General features: G+C 40.6%; 1 protein-coding gene across 1 annotated transcript; it reads left to right on the top strand.

Annotated features, from left to right (window-relative positions):
• Positions 1 to 7,444: 7,444 nt before the first annotated feature.
• lft2 (lefty2) lies at positions 7,445 to 9,621 on the top strand. Its single transcript, XM_039681703.2, has 4 exons — positions 7,445 to 7,709; positions 8,600 to 8,843; positions 8,917 to 9,168; positions 9,261 to 9,621. Exons 1-4 carry the CDS (start codon positions 7,445 to 7,447, stop codon positions 9,586 to 9,588), a joined length of 1,089 nt encoding a protein of 362 aa, XP_039537637.2. The 3' UTR covers positions 9,589 to 9,621.
• Positions 9,622 to 10,987: the final 1,366 nt, after the last annotated feature.

The raw sequence follows: 10,987 nt of genomic DNA, 5'->3' as shown, positions 1-10,987 counted from the left end.
TCCGCGGCCGTGGCAACGCCGCTCGGTTTGCTTCATATGAGACCGCTTCAGCTGTGGCTTCGCGATCGAGTCCCGAGGTGGGCATGGCATCGCGGCTCGCTCCGAGTTCCAGTGACTCCGACGTGCCGCCGATCCTTCTTCCCGTGGTTGAACCTCAGCTTTTTACAGACAGGGTCCCTATTCAGCGAGTTTCCAGGCATCTCGTTGTCTCCACGGATGCGTCTACCACGGGTTGGGGTGCCATGTGCAATGGGCATGCAGCCGCCGGTTCCTGGACAGGAGCCCAGCGCCTCATGCACATCAATTGCCTCGAGCTGTTGGCAGTACGGCTCGCCCGGCACCGCTTCCGAGCGTGCTCTAGGGCCAGCATGTGCTTGTCCGCTCAGACAACACTACGGCAGTAGCGTACATCAACCACCAGGGGGGGTCTACGCTCGCGCCGGTTGTCGCAGCTCGCCCGCCACCTCTTGATATGGAGTCAGAAGCACCTGAGGTCCCTTCGTGCAGTTACATTCCTGGAGACCGGAACCGGGCAGCCGCGAGCTGTCCCGGGCCCGTCCCATCTCCGGCGAATGGCGACTCCATCCCCAGTCGGTCCAGCTGATTTGGGACCAGTTCGGGGAGGCACAGTTAGACCTGTTCGCCTCTCGGGACTCGTCCCACTGCGCCCAGTTATTCTCTGACCCGCGGCTCTCTCGGCTCGGATGCGCTGGCGCATAGCTGGCCACGGGGCCCACGCAAGTGTGCGTTCCCCCAGTGAGCCTCCTTGCACGGGTGTTGTGCAAGATCAAGGAGGACGAGGAGCAGGTCTTGCTGGTAGCCCCCTACTGGCCCACCAAGACGTGGTTCTCCGAACTCTTGCTCCTCGCGACAGCACCTCCTTGGCCTACTCCTCTGAGACCGGACCTACTCTCTCAGAGACGGGGCACTCTGTGGCACCCTCGTCCCGATCTTGGAGGCTGCACGTGTGGCTCCAGGACGGGACGAGGCAGGTTTGAGTTCGCTGCCACCTGCGGTGGCGGCAACCATCACTTCCGCAAGAGCGTCGTCCACGTGACACCTTTATGCGTTGAAGTGAAACCTCTTCGTCAATTGGTGTTCTTCTCGCTGAGAAGACCCCCGGAGATGTTCGATCGGAGTCATGCTTCCTTCCTGCAAGAGGGGTTGGAGCGCAGGCTGTCGCCCTCCACCCTTTGGATTATGTCGCGGCCATTGCCGCGTCTCATGATGCAGTGAAAGGTAAGTCTATGGGAAGCATGACCTGGTCATCAGGTTCCTGAGGGGAGTGAGGGGGCTAAATCCGCCTCCCTCCCCTCCTGCCCTCTGGGGACCTCTCAGTAGACCTGGGTGCTCTGCAGAGGCCTCCCCTGGAGCCTTTGCAGTCGGTAGAGTTTTTGCCCTGTCCTATGTGACAGCACTCCTGATTGCATTGGTATCCATCAGGAGAGTAAGGGACCTGCACGCACTCTCTGTTGACGAAGTGTGCCTGGAGTTCGGGCCGGCTTACTCTCACGTATTCCTGAGACCCCGGCCTGGATATATGCCCAAGGTTCCTACCACTCCCCTCCGGGACCTGGTGGTGAACCTGCAAGCGCTGCCCCTGGAGGAGGCAGACCCAGCCTTGGCACTGCTCTGTCCGGTACGTGCTCTCCGCACCTATGTCGACAGAACGCAGTGTTTCAGGACCTCAGACCAGCTCTTTGTCTGTCATGGGGGGAGCCAGAAGGGAAGGGCTCTCTCAAAGCAACGGCTGTCCCACTGGATAGTGGATGCCATTGCTTTGTCTTACCAGCAGCAAGGCCTTCCGTGCCCCCTTGGTGTGACGGCCCATTCCACTCGGAGTGTAGCCTCCTCTTGGGCTTTAGCGCACGGCGCCTCGCTAACAGACATCTGCAGAGGTGCAGGCTGGGCGACACCCAACACCTTCGCCAGATTCTATAATCTGCGAATTGAGCCGGTATCCTCTCACGTACTCGTTTCGGCCAGTTCTGGATCCGCTCAGGTGTCTTCGCTTGCTCGCCACTCCACTCCCCGGACTGGATAAGTGCGATATTTCCTCAGTTCTTCCATTGAAGTCTTGAGTCCTCCAGCACCGACGATGCGGGCACCACTGCGTTGCTCTGGATGCTAGCTAGGTGCCTCCATGCGCACGGTTCCCCATGGTAACCGTCTCATGTGTATTATCCACTGTAAGCCTCTCTGAGCATGTGTCTTCCCTTGGCAAGCCATCTGCCACCCCTGGAGTTTAAATCAGTAGCCACCTGCGGTTGGTACTCCAGTGTTCCATGTGCGTTCCTATGTGGCCATATGTGTATTCTTAAGTCCTCCCTTCGGTAGGCAGCTGGTAGCATGTCCCCTTCGGGATATGTTTCCCAGTGTACTTTGGTAATCCTGTGTCAAAGTCGGATCCCCAAAAAAAAAAAAAAAAAAAAAAAAAAAAAAAGAGGTAAGGCTCGGGGGTTCAGTCTTTCGCAGGGCACTGGAAGACAGCTTGAAGATGGCGTGATGGCACAGACCCCCAATCTCCGTCACTTCTGACGTAACTCGAAGTGACTACGATAGGGAACGTCTCGGTTACGTATGTAACCCTCGTTCCCTGAGTAGGGAACGGAGACGTTACGTCTCCCTGCCACTTCTGCTGTATCGCTGGGTAGAGGCCGAGTTCAGTCTTGGCTCCTCAGCGAAGACATACTGCGGTTGCGTTCACTTCCTCCTTTATACTCACGGAGTAGGGCGGAGTACGCTATGCAAATTTCCGCAGCCCCAAGGCATTGCATGCCATTGGCTCGTGTTTTAATACTCGAAGAGGATTGGCTTTCTATGCGAAACCCCCAATCTCCGTCACTTCTGACGTAACGTCTCCGTTCCCTACTCAGGGAACGAGGGTTACATACGTAACCGAGACGATTTGCATCTCTTTTTGTTCAGTTTAATACTTTTGTCTATTATTTAATCCAACAGATCTTAATGGTTAATCAATTAATCATTTGGTAAACCTATAGATTTTCATTTCAGCAATATACAGTATATGGATTTTGAGAACTACAGAAATAAAATGTGTGTTTGTATGAATATTTAAATTACATGTAACCAGTAACCACACATGATGAATACTCGTTATAGCTATTATTTTCTTTTCACAATTTTTTCACAGTCTGACCACAATTGGCCACTATGTACTGTAATGTGTGCACTAAATGTTATGTTTTGTTCTTCTTTAGTTACATTTCATTATAGAAAGTATACCTATATTACAATTATATCTGAAAAATAAAAACTATAATTTGCCTAAATGATTGTAAAGGATGTCTTCATTGATCCTTCATTTGATTAGGCCTACATATATGATGGATATTTAGAAATTATAGATTATGTAAATGTTGGGTACTGTAAGTGTATTGCCTAATGTTACAGTAAAACTGTGTAATCTGTCTTTTATAGTACTGTAGCATATTCATTTCAGCACTTCTAAGGCCGATTTGAAACATGTATCTTGCATTGTTTGCTGTTGGATGAACTGATTGTTAAAAGTACTAAACTGAAAGAAGATCATATTGTTTTGTTTCAGTGATTAAACCAAATGTTCTCATTACATATTACAATAATCTTGTGTTTGAAATAATTATTATGTGGACTGAAAACATGTGCAACTGACTGAAAGCATAACATCAGGTTTTGAAAGAATGACTAGCTGCGTTACAAGTGTGATCAGTTTGGATTTTTGTACTAAGAGTTTTGAAAATGTACACCTTACTTGTGAAAATAGTACCAAAGCGAATAAAAAAAAAACTGTATGACTATTCTACTATGGCTTATTGATATAAATATGTTTACACTGCAGTCAAGCTGAAGGTTCACAATGCATTGAACGTAGCCCTCAATCGGGTCATGGGGTCTATACGACCCCAATCGACTTTTACTTAATAATAAAAAAAAAGGTTCCCTTCATCTCAGTGGAATAAGATTTTGTGATTTTTCAATTATTATCTATCTATACACACACACACACACACACACACAAACTTGGCTTGATTCGGTTGTTCTGAAGGTATGTAAAAAAAAAAAATGTTTACATTTCTGGTCTTCGGGGTCAGTATGACCCCACATCGAAATGAATGGGAAATGTGAAAAAAAAAAAAAAAAAAAAAACGAAATATATTTTCTTCATGTGTCAAAAATAAAAATAAAAATAAAAAAATAAAAAATACGCCATAAATCAGATTTTTTTACACAGAAATGAAGGCCTGGAAGTACTAGAGCATAAATGCAATGTATACAGTAATTAAAAAAATAATATTTCATATGCAAGCTAATGATGTAGTTGAGGAATTGTGTGGTATATGCATACAAAAGTACTTTATATCTCCAAAAACACAGCATTGATGAATAGATGAGAAGTAAACAAAAAAGATATATTATTTGTATGATTAAAAATGTATATTTTTGGTACAATTACTCAATCAATCGATTGTTGGGGTCGTAGACCCCGAAGCCCAGAAGTGTAAACAGGAAACGAAGACCATTTGAAGGTTAAATGTGCAGTATTTATAATTACTAGATATATTCTGATCTGTCTGCAATGTCAGAGCTCCCTCTGGCGACTGAAACAACCCACTGCGATTCTCCAGTGAGTTTGGCGATAGTTTCATGCAAAAACATGGCGTCACCTACAGGTCCTTTTACAGTAATTACTAATCTACTACTTTTCCAATGGCTTGCATGGTATTCGTGGAAATAAAAGGTCACAGTTTGGATGTGGATGAATGAACATCATTTATGAAATAGGCAAACTGTGATTCAGAATAATCTCTTCTAGTTTGGCATTCTCAAGCAAAGCAAGCCACACCAGACTGTTTATTAACAGTTAGTCTGTCTGAATAGCTTAATTTCATTTCTATTAGTCTTGATAGTGGATCAAATAAAGCCCTCGGCTCCATCATAGCAGTAAACATGAAGGACATCTGAGCGGTGTAGCTGGACTGGTTTCTATGAACAGGGTCTATAATGATCATCATTAACACCTTTTGTGTTTATTGGGGCTCTTGATTAAAAGGGGTAAAATACAGCACAGTGTTATTGTTGGTTTAATCCTTCTGATCCCTTTTCATATGCAATTAGATTAATGAGAAATACCACTTTCAGTCTAGATCATCTAATTAATTGATGTGCTAGAATTTGCAGCATGCATGAGAAATCAAAGAAAGTCAGTTGTTACACCCCACCCTCCAAAAAACAACCGTCTATATAGGTATAAATAATAGTTTCGCTTAATGAGTCATTGAAAGTTTCAGGTCTAAGATCTTTTGTCATGTGCTGTGTATTCAAAAACGTCTCATAAAATATCTTACAGGGACAGAAGGTTTGGAATTCACCACTGAAAATGAAGTATTTTAAAACATCATTTGATAATATGTATGAGGTAAGAATAACTATAATGGTGACCATAACTATGTTACGAAATAACTACTGGGGAAAATTAAGTTATTAAAAAAGTTAAGGTTTTTGACATTCAAACCATTTCAAATTCACAAGAACATTTTATTTGAATGAATGGCATTACATTTGTATTTATGAATACAAAACTTCAATCCTTTAGTCTTTATTAATTTTATGTGAAACTGCTTCTCTCTTTAATCAACGAGGACTTGCAGGTGAAAGATTTGACATGTAAACACATTAACTTTGCATTTTCTCAAGTCTTTCTGAGCTTTACAGATTATAAAATTATTATACCTTTATATTATTATGCCTTATCATGTCAAACTACAACCTGTCAACAGGAGTTTTCAAATTTCCAGTTTGGTTTTCAGAAACCTGTCTTTTTCAGTTGCCATGCTGCACTTTTATACTAAAAATGAATTATATATATATAGTCCTAAATTTTATCCCTTTAAATGTATGTTAGGGAAAATGTGTCTTATCTGTGGTGCTATTGACTTCATTTGGAATAATAATAGCCATGTTGATTGTAAACATTGGATTGTACTAGTCTTGCCCATCCTGACAAACAGCGTCAGATAATAACACGATTACCATGAAAACATGGCTGTGTAGCAAGTAAATTTGCTTAGCTGTCTGACGTGACGTGATCCGTCATCAGCCGTTCCTGTGCCGTCATTGTCTGACATCCCAGGACAACCTGCGGGCCCAATACACAATACACAGACTGGGGTAAGTTTAGTCCTTCTGTTGGCAGGACAGAAGAGGGTCTGATCAGTCCTGCAATAGTAACAGGATAATCACCCCCTTGAGAAAACTCCCTCCAATCCACATCCCCTCAGCTCACTCCTGGATTTACTGCCTGTGTTTGTGGAATAGTGGACAGCAGGGGTGGGCATTTCTCAATACACTTCCCTCTTGCCCTCTTCCCTCTGCCAAACACACTGCGACTTTTACCAAAGATGGTTAAAGCTGGAAAGGAGAAGGGAATCAACTGAAATACAGGCAGAAAGAATGGAAATGAATGCAACAAATAACTGAACCATGCACGAAAAACATTGACACAGGTCTAAAAGTTGTATTAGTTGCATTATAAATGAATAAATGCGCAATTTTCGTCACAAAAACACATTCATTACGCTTGAGAAATAATAAATGACTTTAATAAAAAATAAATCATTTTGTAAAAATGCTTTGAAATAGGTTAAACTGATAAATAAATGTATACATAAATATAAATACACAAAGTGACTGATCTAAAAAAGCATGTATGCATAAAAAATATTATATATATATATATATATATATATATATAAATACATACATACAATGCTATATAATAATTAAATACAAAATTAAAACACAATCATATTACACTAATAAATAAATGCATACATACATAAATATAAATACACAAAGTGACTGATTTAAAAAGCATGTATGCATATATATATATATATATATATATATATATATATAATGCTAAATAATAATTAAATACAAAATTAAAATGCAATCATATTAAACTGATAAATAAATGTATAAGTACATAAATATAAATACATGAAGTGACTGTATTTTTTATGAATTCAAGTAATATATATATATATATATACACAAGTAATATATATTGCTTAAAAACAATCATAAATAATGTAAAAAAGTGATTTATTCTGGATTAAATTAAAAAGTAAATGTATAAATACATAAATAGAGTGTAAAATACATGAATACAGTTTATACTAAATATATCATAAATATTTATATATATGTCCTAAACACACTTAGGAAGAATTTGAAAAAACCAAGTCATGAGCAACAATAAGTGATCTAAATGGGACATGGCTTTGAAGGGTGTCTTTTTTTGGTTGCCTCCCCTTTGTGGAGGTGCGAAAAGCCAGACAGGGGTGTGTGTGTGTCGGGGGGGGATCAACTGTATATAAACCCTGATAGACTCAGTCAGTCAGTCAATCAGGAGAACGACACTGGCATCACTAGACCAAGCATGGCTTTGCTCATCCAACTGTTCATCTGTGCCGCAGTGATCTCCTTCACTGAGGGATTCAACCATGAGGATATGAAGCAGGCCATGCTCCAAAAACTTGGACTAACGGAACTTCCCAGGATTCAGAAGAGAGATTTGGAAAACTTAGTCGTCCCGGCTCACATCAAGAACAAATATCTGTCCATGATGAAGCTTCATAACAAGCGTAAGAGGAGATCTGTGCCAAGCCTGGCGGGCATTCTTAGAGGCATCCATGGGAGTGCAGGTGGGTCACATTTGACAAATGAAATCGAACTGATAAAACGTTTTATAATTCTATTCTATATTTTAATATTAGTTCATGTATTTGGTATCAACAAATGCAACAAATAACACTGTAAAAAATATTGTTGGTTTAACTTAAAAAGGTAAGTAACCTGGTTGCCTTAAAATTTTAAGTTGATTGAACTGGAAAAAGTGAGTTAATACAATGAAGGAGATTAATTTAATCATCAGAAACTCAAAATAATAAGTTATCTCAACTAAATAAATTATTTAAGTTGATTTGACAAAAGAAAAAAATGTGATAACAAATCTTGAAAATATTTTTTTTGCACTTATTACATTTACAGGATTAACTCATCTTGATTGATGTTACTGTAATATGAATATAATATTTATTACTATTAATCACAACATTTTTTCTTTTGTTAAATCAACTTAGATAATTAATGTAGTTCAGATAACATAATATTTCGAGTTTCTGGTCCTTCATTGTATTAACTCAATTTTTTCCATTTCAATGAACTTAAAATTTTAAGGCAACCACGTTACTTATTTTTTTTAAGTTAACCCAACAATAGTTTTTTTTACAAAATGAACATGAACCAAAATGAATAAATAAATTAATTTCAATTAATAATTGAGTGAACTAATTATTGCAAAATCTTACCACTGAAATTATTTTTTTAATGAATCGCTTACTTTATGCCTTGATATTTACTCTAAATTTACTCTAAATAAATAAATTTAAAAGTAAAAAAAAAAAGTACATTTACTGATCAACAATATCAAATATCATTCCAAATTAAATGAATGAGAAAAAGTCGCTAAAACTTAAAGATACTCATTTTACAGTGCATCATTTCATAAACGGTGATCCTCTGTTATTCACAGATATCACAGGAGAGATCAAGTATTCGGACACAACCCGTCAGCGTCTCATGTTTGACATGGAGGTCAGGCTGCAAGAAAACACCGAGGTCACGATGGCCGAGCTCAAACTTTTCCAAACAGCGGTGCAGAATCCAGCCAAACCTGAGCGGAGGAACCACAGACCCATTAACAACGCCAGAGTGAGCATCTACTGGGTGGAGGTGCTGGGAGACGGATCCAACAGAACAGCGCTCGTAGACTCAAGGTATGTCGCATGTCCAAATGTAACATAAATAAGCATAACGCATGAATGGAAACTCATTATGTTATTTTAATAGACTGGTTCCCATCCACGAGACCGGCTGGAGGAGCTTTGACGTGACTCAGGCCATTCATTACTGGTCTAAATCCCAGAAGAAGACTCCTCTGCATCTGGAGGTGTGGACCGAGGGAGAGAGACCCGGGAGCTACGCGGCTGAGATGGCCAAAAGAGTGCGCTTCGCCACACAGGACCCGAAGGAGAACACCCTGGAGAAGGATGCGGGCGCACCTGAACTTGTGTTCTACACCTTAAACCTCGATGAATACGGGTGAGTGCCTGGAGCTTACTTAGACTGCATTGAACATTACACCTGTCAATCTCATATTCAATGACTAAAATCATTCGTTTCCATGTTAACAGATCTCAGGGTAACTGTAACTCCAGCCCAAACAGCAGCAAGTGTTGCCGGGAGGAGCATTTCATCAACTTCCGTGAGCTGACCTGGACTCAGTACTGGATCATTGAGCCGGCCGGGTACCAGGCGTTCAGATGCGCCGGAGGATGCAAGCAACCCAAGCGCGGTTACTATGGATACGGGCAGAGGACCTGTGCGGTGATGGAGAGCGCGCCGCTGCCCATGATGTACCTGGTCAAAAAAGGAGATTACACTGAAATCGAGGTGGCAGAATTCCCAAACATGATCGTCGAGAAGTGCGGATGCTCCATGGACAAAATCCCCCCGGTGTGAGACGGTCTGAGGTTTGCTCTCAGATGAGAGGTGATGGTGTTTTTCATTTCACTGTCTCAGTTAGTGAACTGAGACCCACATGCTGTCAATCCCCACTGAGCACTTGAAAATAAAATTATTTATGAATTATTAGTTTATGTGATGCATCAGAAATGGCCTGTTGAGTGATGTGTTTTCTTAAAAAAATAAAATAAGTACATTTATATCCATCAGTCGTGTTTGCATCTCTTTTTTTCATGATTCGAATTAGTACAGGGGCTATTACATTGTGATAAAAAAATATATGATTTACTATTATTTAAAACAACAACAAAAAATGTACACATTGAAATATTTATACGGGGCAGGAGTGAAGTGTGTGACTGACACCTCTCTGGTTATTTCATTAAGCGGGTGACAGAGACCTCTGGTGGAGAGATGAATTTTGACTATTGAATCTTAAAAGGGATAGTTCACTTTGAAAATAATTTTTGATATGTTTTAGCTTACCTCAAGGGCATCCAGTAGGTGTCTTTGTTTCCACAGTAGTTTCAATTTTGATATTTTTAGGTCAAACCGTTCTTGTCTGTCAGTCATATAATGGAGGTCTATGGTCACCACCTCAAAGAGCATGCACAGAGAAGTCCAAATTAAACATGATTTAATGACTCGTAAATGTAAGTACACATTGATGGCCTAAGACACGAAACGAGCGGTTTGTGTGAGAAAACAAACAGTATTTATTTTTTCAGTATTTACAGTACCTCTTGTAACCACAGCCACAAAGCGACCGCGCCCTCAGATCACTTGGATGTGGCTGTGGTTACAAGAGGTAAAACAATATAAATACTGTTTGTTTTCTCACACAAACCGCTCGTTTCGTGTCTTAGGCCAAGTGTCTTAGGTTTTTTATGAAGGTGTGAGGTTTGTGTAAAAAATAAACCTACATTTCCGCAGTCCTTGTTTACACTCCTCCATGATTTTACTGTAAAAACAAAACATCATGCTCATTTTACACAATTAGGATTTTACATAAAAATAAAGTGGATAATAAAGTGGATTATTTGTACAGCGCTTTTCACAATAGACATTGTGAAAAGCAGCTTTACAGATAATGTATTGAGCATTACAATTTAGAGTGATCTGTTATTAGAGGTAATTGTCTAAGTTTTGCATTTCAGAAAGTTCAAAATCATAGTTAGCTAAAAATGTATTAATTTAAAAATTGTAATACTTTAAAGGGGTGGTTCGGAATTTTGGACAACAGGCCTCATTTCCAAGTGAGCCTAAGTGATATTTATCAGTGGAGAGACCGTTTAAAAAAAAATTCATCCAGTCCTCCCAGTTGCATAGTTCGCCGGTGCTAGGCTAGCGCGAGTCAACGGTAACTTTTAGCATGCCATTAAAACAGTTTTACCAA

This window comes from Pimephales promelas, chromosome 15, assembly GCF_988280905.1.
Source record: "Pimephales promelas chromosome 15, fPimPro1.hap1.1, whole genome shotgun sequence".
NCBI lineage: Eukaryota > Metazoa > Chordata > Actinopteri > Cypriniformes > Leuciscidae > Pimephales > Pimephales promelas.
This window is presented reverse-complemented; position numbering and strand designations above follow the sequence as displayed.

Coding starts and splice junctions, on each gene's coding strand:
- lft2 (XM_039681703.2), top strand. CDS start 7,445: ATGGCTTTGCTCATCCAACTGTTCATCTGTGCCGCAGTGATCTCCTTC. Junction 7,710..8,599: donor AGGCATCCATGGGAGTGCAG/GTGGGTCACATT, acceptor TGTTATTCACAG/ATATCACAGGAGAGATCAAG. Junction 8,844..8,916: donor ACAGCGCTCGTAGACTCAAG/GTATGTCGCATG, acceptor TTATTTTAATAG/ACTGGTTCCCATCCACGAGA.